This window comes from Schistocerca nitens, chromosome 3 (assembly GCF_023898315.1).
Source record: "Schistocerca nitens isolate TAMUIC-IGC-003100 chromosome 3, iqSchNite1.1, whole genome shotgun sequence".
Taxonomy (NCBI): Eukaryota; Metazoa; Arthropoda; class Insecta; order Orthoptera; family Acrididae; genus Schistocerca; species Schistocerca nitens.
In genome coordinates, this window is record NC_064616.1 from 212,803,305 (window position 1) to 212,822,798 (window position 19,494).

The window sequence follows — 19,494 nt, forward strand, 5'->3', positions numbered from 1 at the left end:
TGACTTCTGGGAAATGTTTCTGCGTACTCCAATGACTCACTGGTATCATAATGGTCTTCTCACTTTGGAGTCAATTAGTAAACCATATAATCACATTTTTTGTGTTGTGGGAGAGTATGGAATGGGTTATACAGAGCTTTGTTAGGTGCATTGAGTAGTTAATTGAATAATTGACATGGAAACTGCCAATGTGGTGCCAAATTGGAAAGCATGCACAAAGCTGAGAGCCATATGACATTTTTTCATGTTATACCATAGTATTTTTTGTTCTTTAGTATAGTTATAATATTTTCACATAGCTGACCAAATAACTAAGACCTTAATTGATTGGAGGATAATTAACATAACACAAAACATTTTCTGCAAGATTCCTCCGTGAAGTGTTTGATAATCTTCAACATCCTTTTCAATGTGGCTGCCACTAACCAAATTGCATCATTTTAAATTTTTATATGTATTGTAGAGCAGATATAGAGTAATCTTGCAACTAGCCTTGCATATTTCAGTTTTCTGGCAGCCAGAATATGTATCCACTAATTAAAAAACCAGAGACTTTTAAACATTCCAAGCTGCTGTTATTTACATCGAGACAACAGACATCCTTGTAATTTATTTTCTTCAGTCACTTACATTTAGCGTAGAAATGTCAGTTTCCATTCTCCTTCTTTCTAGCTCTAACAGATGGTCCCTGAGTTGTTTGCATGGTTATATGGCACATTGTTAACCTCTTAGTTAGTTTCATGTTCCATGGAGTATTTGCATGATAAATTGTAATGATGTGGACTGAGTCATTTTATATTCATATCACAAATTATTTTGTAAATATGGCTATGTGCAGATCATTTACCAGTGGGTGTTTTTAAGAAAAAAAGGACATGCAGATTTGACTTAGTAATTCCCACCCACCACCTTATACACATTATAATAATGGACATTGTTCTATGGAATACGAGTTGTCAAGGAGAAACTTTCACAGTTTACTTCTCTGTCTGTCAGGTGTCTTATATCACTGGGTAAGTGATTAGAAATTTTGGCTGCAGCATTGTGCATCTTCCTTTGCTGAAGACAACTGTAATGAGGCATAATTAATGTATTTTTTTCTTCAGGTATTATATATATGATAGGTGATCAGACTCTAATTCCAGTACAGTTCATTCACAATTGTGAAGGGGTTGGTTTATGTAATTTTTTTGTGGATGATACCCAATGCACTCTTTTAATTGACATATGATCGCTGTTGTTGAGCCGACATTTCACAATAGATACACGTACCATAGTGTTTGGTGGAAAGCATTGTGAGAATGGAAGGAACACAAGAAAGAGAAAAAAATTAATAATTACAAATAGCTATCCCTATCAGCATTGATATATGAGAGCTGTTCAAGAAGTATACGACTATTGTTCATAAAAGCAGTCTTTATTCAGATAAAATTGTTTGAAACTAGTCATCTTCAACGTAGTCCCCCTCAGGTTCTAGACACTTGTCCCAACACTGCTGCCATTGCCGGATGCATTGCTGGAAAGCCTGTGTCAGTATGGTGCACAGCTGCCCTGTTGAATTCTGCATAATGTCTTCGCTGTTCTGAAATCTAGTTCCGTTGACAGTCTTTTTCAGTTTATAGAAATGCCAGAAGTCACTTGGTGCTAGGTCAGGGAAATAAGGAGGCTGAAAACCACAGCCATGTTGTATTTGGTCAAAAAACTCTGTATTAATTGAGAACAATGAGCAGATTTGCTATCATGGTGAAGTTGCCAACAGCCTGCTGCCTGCAAGTTCAGCCATTTGCCTCTCACTGCTTCATGTAGAACCTTTTGGTAGTACTCCTTATTGACATTAGTACCTTCTGAGGCATACTCGTGATGGACCATGCAATTGGAGTCAAAAAAGGCGGGCAGCATGACTTTCATGTTGCTGCAGGCATGCTTTACTTTTTTGTGTCTGGGGATGGTGGGTACTTCCATTGCATTGACTGAAACTTTGTTGCTTTGTCATACCCATAAACCCAGAACTCATCACCAGTGATCACTGTATTGAGAAAGTTGAGATTACTGTTTACAGTATCCAGCACATCTCCTGCTATCTCCAGACAAAATTGCTTCTGCTCAGTTGTTAGCAGCTTTGGTACAAATTTTGCTGAGATCCTCCTGAGGTCCAAGTGTTCTGTTAAAATGGAATGAATGGATCTAATATTAATTTTGACCTCATCTGCAAGTTCTCTGATCAGAATTCATCTATCCTGCATCAACATTGTCTTTACTGATCAATAACAACCTCGTTTGTGGATGTTGAGGGCCTACCTGAACATGCTTCGCTCTCCACTTTGATGTGGTTGCACCATTCCTTTATAAGTGTGGTACCTGTAATCGTCCCTAGACACTTGTCAAATTTTTCATATTGTTTCAACTAAAGAATTACCAAGCTTTAAACAGAATTTGATGCAATAATGTTGTTCCACATTTTCTGTCATTTTGCCCACAACACAAAATCCGACAACTATCACTTACATGTGTTCACTTGTCAATGACCAGCCAGTGACTGGTTGTTTCCACAGCCCTGAAAAAAATGAGGCATGCACACTATGTATGCCTACAAAAATACAGAGCATGCACATGCCTCCTGATGCCATTGTTGGTTTCGACAATAAAAAAAAAAGTCGGATACTTTTTGAACAGCCCTTGTATTGCAATACGCAAATGCATGTAAAAATTATAGTTTGTGGCATTTGCATAAAATAATTCTATAATATTTAGGTAGACTCGTTGTGGTGGTTGTGATCTCTGGCCCAAATATTACTATGATGCAGCTGTCTAAACCAACATATCCTGTGCAAACCTCTTCATGTCTGCGTAACTACTGCTCCTACATTCACTTCAATTTGCTTACTATAGTTCCCTTCTGCAATTTGGATTCCCTCCCTCCCTCTTCAAGTATATCTGTTTTGTACAATACTTCTCTTGCTGTTACCAATCTGCATTTTATGTCGTCTGTACTGTGGCTAGTCAGTTATTTTACCGCTGAAACAGCAAAGCTCATCTACTTCTTTTATTGTCTGTTTTGCTAATCTAATTTCCTCGTCATTGCCTGATTTAATTTGACTATACTCTATTAGCCCTGTTTTACTTTAATTGTTGCTCGTATTACAACCTGTTTTGAAGACTACTCATTACATTCAGCTAATCTTCTAAGTATTTTAGCATCTTGGACAGAATTAAAATAAAATTTTTTGACAAATCTCAAAACTTTTTCTTCCTGAGCTTAATTTCCTTTTCCAAATTTCTGTTTGGTTACTGCTAGTTGATTGTACAGGGGTTGATTGAAATGGGCAATAGGCTACCAACCTTTCTCACTGTCTTTACAAGTATTGCAGTGCTTTCATGTCTTTCAATTCTCATAACTACAATCTCTTTTTCTGTACAAATTGCAGATAACCTACCATTCCCTGTATTTTATTCCCACATCAGAATTTCAAGGACAACATTGTCAGCAGTTTCCTCTAAATTCACAAATCTTATAAACATATGTTTGACTACCTTCAGTCTATCTTCTAAGGTAAGTTCTAGTGGGATTATTGCATCACATTTTTCTACATTTCTCCTGAAGGCTAACTTACACCAGTCTTTCTATTTTTGTATAAATAATTTGTGTTAATGTTTTGTAGCCATTACCTATTAAACTGATGGTTCAGTAATATTGTCACCAATCAGCACCTGCCTTCTTTGAAACTGGAATTACATTCTTCTTGAAGTCTGAGGGTGTTTTTACCTGTCTCATATATGTTGCATAACAGATGGAATAGTGTTGTCGTGGTTGGTTCTCCTAAGGATGTAAATAGTTCTGAGGGAATGTTGTCTACTTCTGGTGTGTTGTTTCAGCTATTATCTTTCAGTGCTTTGTCAAATTTGTCTCAGAATATCACATCCCATGTCTCATCTTCATCTACTTCATCTTCACTTTCTGTAAGATTGTCACGTAGAAGAAGGTGTAGTTAGATGAATGATGAACACCAACTTCACTTAGTGAAGGTTTACTCAGCACTTGCACGTACAAGAGTGCGGAGTGAACTGCCTCCGACCAGAACACATACAGTGTATATACAGCTACAGAACATTCCAGTACAATGATTCTTGACATTTGTGGATACTTCTAGAATGTACTCGAACTGAATATAGAAATTAAAATTGTACAGTGCAGGTGCGTTTTGAACTCACGATCCTCCATGCAACAGTTTAGTATCATAGCCACTACACCACGGAACTACTCAGCTTCTTCGGCGACAATATTGTCTCAAAACTTCATTTCCCTTGTATAACCCTTTTATATAGTCCTTCCACCTTTCAGCTCTCCTGTCTTTGCATAGTTCTGGCTTGCCATCCAAGCTCTTGATATTCATACAGCTGCTTCTCTTTCTTCTGAAGGTTTCTTCAGTTTTCCTACAAGCAACATCAATTTTTCCTCTATTAATGCATGCTTCTCCAGCTTTGCATTTCTCTTCTTAACTATTCCTGTTTTGCTTTTTTGCACTTTAGATGTTTGTGTTTCCTGTTGATTGCATCATTTGCTGATTTTTTTTTTTTTTTATTCTCGTGCTGTTAATTAAATTTAGTATCTTGTTTGTTACCCAAGGACTCCTCCTGGACTTTCTCATTTTGCTCCTTTTATCATCTGTTCCCTTCCCTATTTCATCTCTCAGAGTTATCCATTCATCTTTCATTGTTCTCCAGCCCCCTCTTTCAGTCAGTTGTTGCCTAATGCTCCCTTTGAAACTCTTGTCACCAGTGGTCCTCTTAAGTTATACAGGTCTCATCTCCTTAACCTCCTACGTTCTCCAATTCCTTCAGTTGTAATCTGCAGTTTGTAACCAATAAATTACGGTCTGAGGTCCCATCTGGCTCTGGAAATGTCTCACAGTTTAAAATTTGTGTTTGAAATCTCTATTTTACCGTAACATAAGTTGTATGAAACCTTTTAATGTCTCCAGCTCTCTTCCATATGTACCACCTTCTTTCCTGACTCTTAGACCAGGTACCAGTAATAATTAAATTGTGTTCTTTGCAGATTTTAGCAGACAGATTGCTCTTTCTTACGTTTCACCCAGTCCATGTTCTTCAACTATTTTTCCTTGTTTTGCTTCTAGTACCAAATTCCAGTTCACCACCACAATTTAGGTTTCATCTTCCTTAAAAATTTGAATAATTTCTTTTATCTCATCATACATTACTTCAGTCTCATCATTTGTGGAGCTAGTTGGCATGTAAACTTGTACTACTGTGGTGGGTGTTGGCTATGATAATGCATTCACTATGCTGTCTGCAACAGGTCTCATGCATTCCTGTTTTCTTGTTCATTATTTGATCTACTTGTGCATAAGTCCTATTATATTCTGTGTTTATAACCCAACTATATATAACTTCAAACTCTCAATTCCTTGTTTTAAATTCTCTTACGTATGTACCCAAATAAGTGATCTAACATTATATGCTTCATTTGGGAGAAAGTCATTTTGTTTTTCTTGATGACAGCACTCTCCTGAAAAATCCCTACCTGGAGATTTGAATGGGGTGGGGTGGGGGGGGGGGGTATTTTACTGCTGGAATATTTTATCTAAGAGGATGCCATCACCATTAAACCATACAGAGAGCCACATGTACTTGGGAAACATAGATGTTATAGTTTCCACTTGCTTTTAATCATTAGCAATACCAACATACCACTTGTTTTTAGTCATTAGCAATACCTACATAGCAAGGACATTTTCACTAATATAATAATGCCAAACTGTATAATCATGCAGACTGTTGCCTCCACAACTATTGAAAAGGCAGTGCCCATATTCACGAACTGTATGCTTCTCAATAGATGTCCCTTCGATATGGCTGCACCTACAATTCAGCTAACTGTATCATCAAGACCCATAAGCCACCCCACAGCAGCAAGGTACATTGTTTATGGGGGGGAGTCAGTATTAAGTTAATAAACTTTTTCCCAGAGCAAATTTTTCATGCCACTGCACTGTGTGCACTTTTGTGAAAATACTGAGTGGCCGTTATTAAACTTACCTGGGAAATGTTTGTAAGTCTGATTTGAAATAAGTTACTGTGGTTAATAAACATAACTGGTTTTTTGATTATTGGAAAAAGTGAAACTATGAGAGGTGTAGGGAGATAGCTCATATAGTAAGAGCATTGGCTGCAAAAGGTAAGATTTGGCATGGAGATTTAATGTGCTTGAAAGTTTCACAGCGTAGTCTGTTTCACAGCATAGTCTGTTTGTTATGGTACCTTCAGTGGTGGTGAGTAGAAATGTTAAAGTTGGTGTAGTTTTGGACTTTGGCCATATTCTCACATGTTTAATAGTTGCAGCTTATTTATTTGTTTCACAAAAATGATAGTTTCCATGACCTAGTGGCTTACACATACCTCACACATATTTAAGCTGAAAAAACATTTAAAATTTTTTGAGAACGGTTTTATTAACAGGCAGTGATCACACAATATCATATTTCAGTTGTTGACTACAAATGAAATTGTTCTCAAATAAAGTACTTTTGATCACTGATAGCTGAAAATGTGAAGAACGGGCTGACTTAACATGACTCTGACTCGGAATCCTGTTGCGTGCAAGGCTGCTAAATGACTACTGCAATTCTGGTCTATTCAATGTGCTGCAGAATCCTATGTTATTAAGGTAGTAAATTTGTGTCCATGTTAAGTGAAAACAAATAATATTTATTCAGGTGTTCAATGTATTATTTCCAGGTGGACCCCCTTAGTGTGACTGCAGGTGGAGATGACACTTTGCACACGCCACATGTGTTCCCTAACATTATTGAAGATTCTGAATCTATTCCATCTCTTTTGTCCACAGAATCTCTTGCAAGTGAAAGTAGCAAGAGGTCTCCTGTCAGGTAATTGCAACTATTCATTCATTTCAAAAAATGTATATTGGTTTCATACATATTTTTTGTTTTAAATGTTTATTTTTAAGGTTTCTTTGTGATCATGGTTTTAAACTATCTGCTGTTAGGCCTAGGTTAGCGTAATTAGACCTATTTTTCTATAAGCTACAATTGAGCAAAATAATTTGAGCTACTGTGAATTTTACTCCATATTGATTTACAGATAATTAATGAGTCACTTACTATAAGTTAATCCTGAGTGATGTTCACAGTGATAAAGACACTGAACTCACATTTGAGATGACTTGAGTGCAAACTGCTGTCCAGCCATCCAAAATTAGGTTTTCCCAATTTCACTAAATCACTTAATGCAAATAAATGGTGGGACAATTCCTTTGAAAACAACCTGCCAATTTTCTTCCCAATGTGTACCCAATCTGAACTCAGGCTCTGACTACTGAATTCCTTGTCAGTGGAACATTAAAAGTTTATTCTTCCATCCCTCCTTCCTTTTGTTGAACAGTATCTGTGCATTTTAATTTTCAATCTCATTCTTTGTTTCTGAACAGTGAAAACAGAATGTCTATAAACTAATGCCACTTTTGTGTACCTTTTTATTTCAGTGCATCATTATGATGACAGTTACAGATACAAGTTATGTTATTGATGCATTTTGTACATATGGGAATGGTAATTTCTGTCACATATGGGAATGGCAATTTCTGTCCAATATGACTTCCTTCAATGGTGCTTTGACTGCCTTATGACCTGAGATAAAAGATTCTTACCCAGAATCCTCTTCTTATCCGCCGACATAATATTTTGCCGCATACTCAATCTGTGCAGCACTGTAGTCCAACATTATGCCATGCAGTTTACTCCCACAGGTTAAGATCCTGTGGACAACCCAGGAACAATTGTTGTGTTATACAGCTACCCCCAGCCCCTGACATTATGCTTCCAATTTCAGTCTAGTAAAAGGCATTTCATTCCAATGAAAGATAGGGTACTTTGTAAAAGTGGCTATACCATACACCAACTGCTCTGCAATGAATATGTAGTGTTCTAAGTGGATGATAAAGTTAAGCAGTTGGCTACCTCCACAAATGACACCAGCTGAATGCCGAACATATGACACATCACAGCACCAGTGACCTCAACAACCAATCCTCCCAACACCAGTTCCTTTGAACTACATAGAGGGGATTGCCTCTCCTGTTTACCATCGGTTCATGGTATCCCTCTGGCTTAAACAATGCTGTGTCCCCTTCGGTTTGTGTCTGTTGCCACAGTCAATCCTTATTTTGCCAATGTCACTGAGAGGCAGTGCCCAGTTGCCACAGTTCTTTCATCTACCTACAACACCCCTCTGTCCAGAGAGATAGTTTCAAGCCTTAAATTTCTAGTAATTGTATTGAGATTTGGAAAATTTGGACAATATGACTGCCTCTCTTTACTATTGTTGTTTGTGTTCTGGCTATAAATGTCAGTTAAAAAAAGGAACTCATTATTCTGTATCAATAGAAATGTGACTAAATGCACGGTGAGAGAATGTTATTAGCAAGCAAGTATCTGTGGCACAGCTCAACTTGAAAGACCAGAGAATGATGCAGTATGCTAGAAGACAGCATCTGCATGCAAATATAGGGAAGGTTATTGTGCGGAAGAGCTTTCAGTAGACAAATTTTAAGTGCACACTAAACACAAGAAACAATCCTCTCCATCTGTTAAGCATTTCATTATAGGATAATGTGATCGATAAATAAAGAATAGTGTGATTAACACAAAATAAAGTGAAGTAGAATTAAAAGAAAAATAGTGTGTGCTTGACGAAAACAACTAACTGTATTGTCAGGCATAGAGCCCTCTACCATTTAAGTGCTACATCTGAGGCTAAAACTTGGAAATTTGTATCTGTGAGCCAGAAGGAAAAGGAATTCGTGATGTAGAAATACACTCCATTTTAGCTGATATTTTGAAGTTAGTGCTATAGTAAGATGAGTTTGTAAACTGAGATTTTATGTTGACTAGAAAGGAAACAAAAGGTCCACTTTCCTATATCGTTTATAACCATATTAATTGTGAGATGTAGTTAACAACTGATGGGCTCTGATTTTGTGACACTCATGCTTATAAAATTTGTAAGTAAACATACTAATTATTATTCTTGAGTGTTCATATTTTACCACTAAGTTAAATTCAAAAATCTATTTTTGTAAGAAACTGGGAGGAGAAAAAGGTCACATAATTTGGACTGTATATGTAAATATTGACCATCTGTGTTCAAACTATGTAGCCCTACTATGTTTGGACTGATTTCATCTGTTAAACACTAACATAGATCCTGATAAATTTGTAAATACAAGTTTTTTTAATACTGTATGTGTTTAAATGTGCAGGTAAGTATATATTTCTTTCCTGCCTGCTTTTGTACTGAAACTAGATCAGTGCAATAGATGCCATAAGTATCTATATTAGACAAAAGAAATCTAAAATATTTATGTTAGTGGTTTCTGTAGTACATGGACATAATTTTATTTCCAGGCAAGATTTGGTCCATTTTATTAAGAATTCTTCTGTAACAGAGGAAGAATTCAAAGGAAAGGATAATCTACATAATTCTGTTGCTTCGGACTGTTTGGGAAAAGAAAACCCTGAACAACTTCAAGGAGAAAATCTAATGTAAGACAAAAATCTCTCTATAGTTCAGTAACCTGTTAATCTTGTCCATATCATACTCTTTATATTGCTATTAGGTTAGGTTTAATGCTTAAATATATTGCACTTCCCCACAAACAATGGCACTAGCAATGGTAAGGTGACTGTGCGCCTAGATGATACTGGTAGCCATACCAAAGGTGCAACGACATCGGAAGGGCATCAGTTAAGCCAGACTAGCATTTGGTTCCTGAAAATTTGTGCCAGACTTTTCAGCAGTCAGGGCAAAGGTCAGAATGTCTGAGTGATCTATCATTGTAACATTAACCTTGTTGTGTGGATACTCCAAGAAGTTGCAAGCAAGGGGAAACTTCAGCTACAGTTGAAAACAAGGGGAAACTTCAGCTACTATATTACCGGAGGACTTCCACCTCTACTGTATGATTTTAGATAGAGGTAAAATAGTCTTCCATTTGAATCCCTGGGTGGGGACTACTTAGAATGATAATGTCATCAGAAAAAAAAAATCTTGCACTCTACAGCTTGTTAGATCCTTTAATTGTGTAGGTAGATTGCAGAACTTTAAAAAGAAAATGGATAGGTTTGAAGTTAGACATTCTGGGAGCTAGTGAAGTGTGGTGACATGATGAACTGGATTTCTGGTGAGGTGAATACAGGGTTATCAGCCCAAAGTAAAATAAGGGTAGGGCAGGAGCAGGTCCAATAATGAACAAGATGATGGGAATAAGTGTGACATATTATGAACAGTATAGTGAACACGTTGTTGTTGCCACAATAGACACAGTTCGATGATCCATCAGTTGTACAAAAGTAATTGCATATTAGTTCTGCAGATGGTGAGATACAAGAAATTATCCAGTACTCTGAGAGATAAAAATGTAATTATGATTGGTGTGGAGGACTTGAATTTGATATCAAGAAAAGAAAGACGGGAAAAATAGTAAGAGAACATGGCCTGGAGGAAAGGAATGAAAATGGAAAGTGCCTGGTGGTGTTTCAGCCCGAGCATGACTTAATCATCGCTAACATGGTTTAAGAATCATGAAAATATATAGAAGAGACTTGGAGCCACTGGTAGTTTACAGATAGATTGTATAGTTGTGATAAACCTGATTTCTGCAAAGCATTTACAGAAGCAGATGTGTAATTGTTCAATAATTTATTCATTAGAAAATGCTGATTAAAGCTGAAGAAATTGCAGAAAGGTAGGAAATTAGGGAGATAAGACTTGGGTAAGTTGAAATAATCAGATATTTCTGAGTGTTTCAAAACGAATGTTAGACAACAGCTGGAAAAAAATAGGTAAAGAAATACAACTGCAGCTGGGTATGTAGCTTTGAGAGATGAAATAGTGAAGGCAACAGAGGAACAATTAGGTAAGAATACAAGGCCAAGTTGGACTGTTAATGCATGCAGTATTATATTTAATTAATGGAACATGTTGAAATAAAAAATGCAGCAAATGAAGTATGCAAAAGGAATACAGAAGTCTAAAATATGAGATTTGCAGAAGGTACAATGTGGGAAATCAGGATTGGCTAGAGGTGAAATACATGGCTGTAAAAGCATTCGTGACTTTAGGAAAGGTTGGTGCTGTGTATAGGAAGATTGAAGAAACCTTTGGATAAAACAGAAGTGGCTGTATGAACATCAAAGGCTTTGATGGGAAGCCACTACTAAGCAAAGAAGTGAAGGAATATGTAGGACTACTATAGAAAGGCAACAAACTTGAAGAAGTTTTATGGAAAGGGAACAGGAAGTAGACAAAGATGAGATTCAAAACGTGATACTGTGATTACAGTTTGACAGAGCACTGAAAGATCTAAATCGAAAATAAGCACCTGGAGTAGATGACATTCACATAGAGTTATTAATATCTTGTGGATGACAGTGTGATTCTGGCGAAGGTGGATAATAACTTAGATAAGTTGACTGGAATTGATGGTATCGTGGAAAGGAGTCACAAGGTGAGTAACAGGTGATGCTGAGGGAATTAGGATAGGAAATAAAACATTAAAAAGTACAAAGATTTATTATTTGGGAAGAAAAGTAGCCAATACTGACAGAAGTCAAGAGGATACAAAATACAGACTGGCAGTAGCAGAGAAAGTATTTCTCAAGAAGATAAATATGTTGACATTAGATATAAATTTGAGTTTTTGGAAGTCTTATCTGAAAGTTCAAATTCTAAAGGTGGCAGGGGTAAAATACAGGGAGCGAAAGGCTATTTACAATTTGTACAGAAACCAGATGGCAGTTATAAGAGTCGAGGGACACGAAAGGGAAGCAGTTGTTGGGAAGGGAGTAAGACAGGGTTGTAGCCTCTCCCCGATGTTGTTCAATCTGTATATTGAGCAAGCAGTAAAGGAAACAAAAGAAAAATTCGGAGTAGGTATTAAAATCCATGGAGAAGAAATAAAAACCTTGAGGTTTGCCGATGACATTGTAATTCTGTCAGAGACAGCAAAGGACTTGGAAGAGCAGTTGAACGGAATGGACAGTGTCTTGAAAGGATGATATAAGATGAACATCAACAAAAGCAAAACGAGGATAATATAATGTAGTCGAATTAAGTCGGGTGATGCTGAGGGAATTAGATTAGGAAATGAGACACTTAAAGTAGTAAAGGAGTTTTGCTATTTGGGGAGCAAAGTAAATGATGATGGTCGAAGTAGAGAGGATATAAAATGTAGACTGGCAATGGCAAGGAAAGCGTTTCTGAAGAAGAGAAATTTGTTAACATCGAGTATAGATGTAAGTGTCAGGAAGTCATTTCTGAAAGTATTTGTATGGAGTGTAGCCATGTATGGAAGTGAAACATGGATGATAAATAATTTGGACAAGATGAGAATAGAAGCTTTCGAAATGCGGTGCTACAGAAGAATGCTGAAGATTAGATGGGTAGATCACGTAACTAATGAGGAAGTATTGATAGGGTTGGGAAGAAGAGAAGTTTGTGGCACAACTTGACCAGAAGAAGGGATTGGTTGGTAGGACATGTTCTGAGGCATCAAGGGATCACCAATTTAGTATTGGAGGGCAGCGTGGAGGGTAAAAATCATAGAGGGAGACCAAGAGATGAATACACTAAACAGATTCAGAAGGATGTAGGCTTCAGTAGGTACTGGGAGATGAAGAAGCTTGCACAGGATAGAGTAGCATGGAGAGCTGCATCAAACCAGTCTCAGGACTGAAGACCACAACAACAACAGCAACATCTGAAAGTAAAGCTTTTGTTAGGTGACTGCCTTCAGCTGTTAGATAATTTGAAAAAGGATATTTGTGCCATCAGCTGTACAATTGTATGCTTAGTATCTATAAACATACAATTGTACATCTGATGGCACAAATATGCCTTTTAAAAATAATCTGAAAGTATTTGAAATGTAGTCTCATGAGGAAGTGACACATTGAGGATAAACAGTACAGACAAGAAAAGAATAGAAGCTTTTGAATTGTGGTATTATGGAAGATTGTTAACCATGAAGTGAGTAGGTAGAATAGCAAATGAAAAGGCACAGAAGTGAGTTGGGGAGAGAAGATCTTTAAGTACAAGAAGGGTGATAGATTGATAGGACCCATAAGAAGGGTGATAGATTGATAGGGCCCATCCTGAGGCATCAATGAGTAGCTAATTTGGTACTGGAAGGAAGTGTGGGGCACCAAAAGTGTATAGAGAGGCCAAGACTTGACTATAGTAAGCAAGTTCAAATGGATGTAGGCTACAATAGCTAAGCAGTGATGAAGAGACTGGGACAGGACAGACTAATATGGAGAGCTGCATCAAATCAGAGTACAGACTGAATACCACATCTACAATGTTATGCAGATTGCATTCAAATTATACTTACTCCCTGTCTTTGTCATCTGAGCAACATTATTCCTGTACATCCTCTTCTTTTAACTGTATTGGCTATTTTCTTGTGCTTTAGGCCTCATGGGCTTTGTTGACAATTTAATTAATTGTTTCCATTAATTAACAGTACCACCATCTCAGATTCAGTCAGTATGCCTGATACAGTGTTTTATGTCACCAGTTTCAGAGTGTTAGCTGTTTCTTCACAGCTTGTTATTCTATTATTTCCAGGGAAAATATTCACATATCAGTATCTCCAACTTTATGAACAGTAGTTAAGATTTGTTTGAAATAGTTTTTATTGTTGTTTGTATTCAGAAAATATATGCATGTAACTGAATTCAAATTGCATACGTAAGAGGAATGTTGCAATTTTACAGTGGCAACCAAGGAAAATTTTAATTATTTATGATAATTGTTAGTCTTGTTGTTTGATGTGGAAAATAATCTAGGTAAACACATTAATCAACACCAGTAATGGGGCCTAATATTACACAGAGAAACAAATCTGTCTGTATTTCTGAGGAACAGTTTGCCATGAGATATTATTGTACCACTGATTTTTGACCTACAACATTGTCCTTACACAGTGACACTTTGTCAAAATCAGCGAGTGCGATGGAGTGGATGAGCAGTTTACTTCGAACATATTCTTTTCTGCTCTTCATTTATTGTAATGGTGTGCAAGGGCTTCTCTATTTTTTTCTGTGCAGCACATAAACCAGCCAGTAGGAAACCACTCATTTCTGTCATTCTACAATTCCTTCCCCTTGTCTCTCTCTCCCCCCCCCCCTTTTTCCACTTATGCTTCCCTCCATCAACAAACTGACCATTCCTTGATGCCTCAGGAGGTGTACTATCAACTGATCTTTTCTTTTAGTCAAATTGTGTCATAAAATTCTATTTTCCTCAGTTTGATTTAGTACCCCGTAGTTATTAATGTAGCCATTTAATCTTCAGCATTCTTCTACAGCACCACATTTCAAAAGCTTCTATTCTCTTCTTGTCTGAACTGCTTATTATCCAAGTTTCACTTGTTTACAAGGCTACACTCCAGACAAATACATTCAGAAATGAATCACCAATACTTAAATATGTAAACAATGTTAACAATCTTTTGTTTCAGATGGGCTTTTATTGCTACAGCCAGTCTATATTTTATATTCTCTGTACTGCAGCCTTAATCAGTTATTTTGCTGTCCAATTACCTCATGTACTGCTTTTAATGTCTAATTTCCTAATCTAATTTTCTGATTTAATTACTCTAGATTCCATTACCCTTGCTTTATTTTATTTTATTTTTAGTGTTAATCTTATAAACAATTTTCAAGACACTATCCACTGTGCTCAGCTACTCTCCCAAGTCTTTTGTGGTTTCTGATGGAACTGCAGTGTCATTGGCAAACTTCAAAATTTTTGTTTCTGTTCCCTGCACGTTAATCCTCTTCCCAAATTTCTCCTAGGTTTCCTTTACTGCTTCCTCAGTGAGCAAATAGAACAACATGGGGTATTTCCCCCATCTCGTTTATCATGCACACCAGGCAGAATAGCTTTGTCATTACTGGCTCCTCCAAGGATCTCAATAATTCTGAGGGAGTGTCATCGACTCCTTGGTTTCCATTTAGTTCTTTCAGAGCTCTGTCAAATTCTTCTCTCTGTGTCATGTCTCTCATCTAATTTTCACCTTCTTTCTCATCTCTTCTATAATATTGTACCTCTATATCTTCCTTCCATCTTTCTTCTCTACCTTCTTTGCCTAGTATTAGCTTGTTATCAGACCTCATGAGATTCATACAGCTGCTTCTTCTTTCTCCAAAGGTCTTTGTAATTTTCCTATGGGCAGCATCTGTCTTTCCCTTAGTCATCCATATTCCTACACCCTTCCTATGTCCTCTAGCCATTCCTGTTTACTCATTTTGCATTTTGTGTCAGCCTAACTTTTTAGGCACCTCTATTGTCTTTCGCCTGCTTCATTTGTATATTTTCTTCTGTCATCAGTCAAATTCAATACTTCCTTTGTTATTCAAGGATTTAAATGAGGCCTTGTCTTCTTACATATGTGAGCCTCTCCTGCCTTTACTGTTTCATCTCTCAAAACTATCTGTTCATCCTCTGTTATATTACTTTACCGTATCTCTGTCCATTGTCACCTAAAACCCCTTCTGAAATTCTTAACAACCTTTGGTTCTTTCAACTTATTCAGAGTCCTCATCTTTTGCTGGAAATGACTTACAGCTGAAAATTAACTTTCAAAATCTCTGTCTTATTAGTACACAATTGGACTAAGACCTTCCAGTGTCCCCAGTTCCATTCATTGTATACGACCTTCTTACATGGTACTTAAACCAAGTGTTAACGATAATTAAATTATGCTCTGTGCAAAATTTTACCAGGTGGCTTCTTCTTTAATTCATTTTCCCCAGTCCATGTTCCCCTATTACTTTCCACTGTCTTTCTTTTACCTCTATTGAATTCCAGTCCTCCATGACAATTATGTTTTCATCTCCCCTAACTACCTGAATAATTTCCATTACCTCATCATACATTCTTTGAATTCATAATCATCTGCAGAACTGAAACCTGTACTAGTATGGTGGTAGTTGACCTTGTGTCTTATCTTTTCTATGATAATGTGTTCACTATATTGTTCATTGTAACTTACCCAGATCCTAATTTTTTATTCATTATTAGGTCTACTGTTGCATTACTGCTGTATGATTTTGTATCAATAATCCTCTGCTGACTTGACCAGGAGTCCTGATCTTCCAGCTGCCTGTAGCACTTCATATGCTTTGTGCATTCAGTCATGGGTAGTAATTATGTAGTAATGTGAGAGTAGTAACTCCATGAGTAAGTCTCTCTGAGATAATATAAATTCACAGGTCAGAGTAAACTGTACATTTCTTGAGTACCTCCTTGTGTTTTTCTTTCTGTAGAGGAGGATGATGATTATTCATTCAATGTGAAAAGAGATTTTGATTCCGCCATTAGAGAGAAGCACATGCAAATGATCTGTTGCTACCATTACAGTAATTTACTGAATTAAGCAGACCTCATTGATGGTAATTAACATTAAAAAGATTAAAATTAACATTGAAAAGATTACACATTGCATACTCAACTCCACAGTCCAAATTATTTTTTTAATAAGATCTATCCAATTTTTTTGTTTTTTGTTTCCATATTGTACCTTAGAAAAGTTGAGGTGGATCTTACATATTACACTTCAGTAATTCCCACTGTATCTATCATCAACTTATCTATTTCCCTTTTAAAGTTTTTTAATGCACCTACCCATTTGAGAAATCTAACAGTCCATTCTGTGACTCATAGAATGCCAGTTTTGTTTCCTGATGATGACGTCCTCCATAGTAATCCCCTCCTGGAGGTCCAAATAGGGGACTATTTTACCTTCAGAATATGTCATCAAGTATGATGCCATCATCATTAAGCGTACAGAGGAGCTGCATGCCCTTGGGGGGGAAAAAAATAACAGCTCTAGTTTCCACTTGCTTTCAGCCTCCCACACACTGTGTTGGCTAATGCTACAAGACTATATCAATCAATCATCGTGACTGTTGCCCCTGCAAATACTGAAAAGCCCCCCCCCCCCCCACCCCCAGGGGCCTCGCTGCTCCTTGGTGGGTTCATGCTTGGCTACCATGACGCCCCAGCCTTTGCAGCATCTTTTCCCTTCCATGCTACGTGTCTGTCCTCTTGCTATTCCTTTTCACCTCCCTTGGGGAACATATCTGGGGTGTTTTTGGGTATGTGTTCCACATTTTCAGTAGTTGACATCACAACAGTATCATCACTGTTTTTCATTCCTTTTTTTTTCTTTCTTCGTTCATCTTCTCTTATCCTTCCTCTGCTTTGGAGTTTGAGGTTCCTTTTTTTTCCCCCTCCCTGTGCACTCCTGAAGACCAACCCACATGTCTGATGCATAACAAGTGACTGTTGTTGTTGTGGTCTTCAGTCCTGAGACTGGTTTGATGCAGCTCTCCATGCTACTCTATCCTGTGCAAGCTTCTTCATCTCCCAGTACCTACTGCAACCTACATCCTTCTGAATCTGCTTAGTGTATTCATCTCTTGGTCTCCCCCTACGATTTTTACCCTCCACGCTGCCCTCCAATACTAAATTGGTGATCCCTTGATGCCTCAGAACATGTCCTACCAACCGATCCCTTCTTCTGGTCAAGTTGTGCCACAAACTGCTCTTCTCCCCAATCCTATTCAGTACCTCCTCATTAGTTATGTGATCTACCCATCTAATCTTCAGCATTCTTCTGTAGCACCACATTTCGAAAGCTTCTATTCTCTTCTTGTCCAAACTATTTACCGTCCATGTTTCACTTCCATACATGGCTACACTCCATACAAATACTTTCAGAAACGACTTCCTGACACTTAAATCTATACTCGAGGTTAACAAATTTCTCTTCTTCAGAAACGATTTCCTTGCCATTGCCAGTCTACATTTTATATCCTCTCTACTTCGACCATCATCATTTACTTTGCTCCCCAAATAGCAAAACTCCTTTACTACTTTAAGTGTCTCATTTCCTAATCTAATTCCCTCAGCATCACCCGACTTAATTCGACTACATTATATTATCCTCGTTTTGCTTTTGTTGATGTTCATCTTATATCATCCTTTCAAGACACTGTCCATTCCGTTCAACTGCTCTTCCAAGTCCTTTGCTGTCTCTGACAGAATTACAATGTCATCGGCAAACCTCAAGGTTTTTATTTCTTCTCCATGGATTTTAATACCTACTCCGAATTTTTCTTTTGTTTCCTTTACTGCTTGCTCAATATACAGATTGAATAACATCGGGGAGAGGCTACAACCCTGTCTTACTCCCTTCCCAAACACTGCTTCCCTTTCATGTCCCTCAACTCTTATAACTGCCATCTGGTTTCTGTACAAATTGTAAATAGCCTTTCGCTCCCTGTATTTTACCCCTGCCACCTTTAGAATTTAAAAGAGAGTATTCCAGTGAACATTGTCAAAAGCTTTCTCTAAGTCTACAAATGCTAGAAATCTTTCTTCTAAGATAAGTCGTAAGGTCAGTATTGCCTCACGTGTTCCAGTATTTCTACGGAATCCAAACTGATCTTCCCCGAGGTCGGCTTCTACTAGTTTTTCCATTCGTCTGTAAAGAATTCGCGTTAGTATTTTGCAGCTGTGACTTATTAAACTGATTGTTCGGTAATTCTCACATCTGTCAACACCTGCTTTCTTTGGGATTGGAATTATTATATTCTTCTTGAAGTCTGAGGGTATTTCACCTGTTTCATACATCTTGCTCACCAGATGGTAGAGTTTTGTCAGGACTGGCTCTCCCAAGGCCGTCAGTAGTTCCAATGGAATGTTGTCTACTCCGGGGGCCTTGTTTCGACTCAGGTCTTTCAGTGCTCTGTCAAACTCTTCACGCAGTATCGTATCTCCCATTTCATCTTCATCTACATCCTCTTCCATTTCCATAATATTGTCCTCAAGTACATCGCCCTTGTATAGACCCTCTATATACTCCTTCCACCTTTCTGCCTTCCCTTCTTTGCTTAGAACTGGGTTGCCATCTGAGCTCTTGATATTCATACAAGTGGTTCTCTTCTCTCCAAAGGTCTCTTTAATTTTCCTGTATGCAGTATCTATCTTACCCCTAGTGAGATAAGCCTCTACATCCTTACATTTGTCCTCTAGCCATCCCTGCTTAGCCATTTTGCACTTCCTGTCGCTCTCATTTTTGAGACGTTTGTATTCCTTTTAGCCTGTTTCATTTACTGCATTTTTATATTTTCTCCTTTCATCAATTAAATTCAATATTTCTTCTGTTACCCAAGGATTTCTACTAGCCCTCGTCTTTTTACCTACTTGATCCTCTGCTGCCTTCACTACTTCATCCCTCAGAGCTACCCATTCTTCTTCTACTGTATTTCGTTCCCCCATTCCTGTCAATTGTTCCCTTATGCTCTCCCTGAAACTCTGTACAACCTTTGGTTCTTTCAGTTTATCCAGGTCCCATCTCCTTAAATTCCCACCTTTTTGCAGTTTCTT

General features: G+C 37.5%; 1 protein-coding gene across 1 annotated transcript in view; it reads left to right on the plus strand.

Moving 5' to 3' along the window:
* LOC126248166 (cyclic AMP-dependent transcription factor ATF-2) overlaps positions 1-19,494 on the plus strand; it is a 209,106-nt gene that overhangs the window by 42,714 nt on the left and 146,898 nt on the right. The window contains exons 4-5 of the mRNA XM_049948924.1: positions 6,757-6,905; positions 9,441-9,578. Of these exons, the coding sequence (XP_049804881.1) occupies positions 6,757-6,905; positions 9,441-9,578 (287 nt within the window). The remainder of the gene's footprint in view (positions 1-6,756; positions 6,906-9,440; positions 9,579-19,494) is intronic.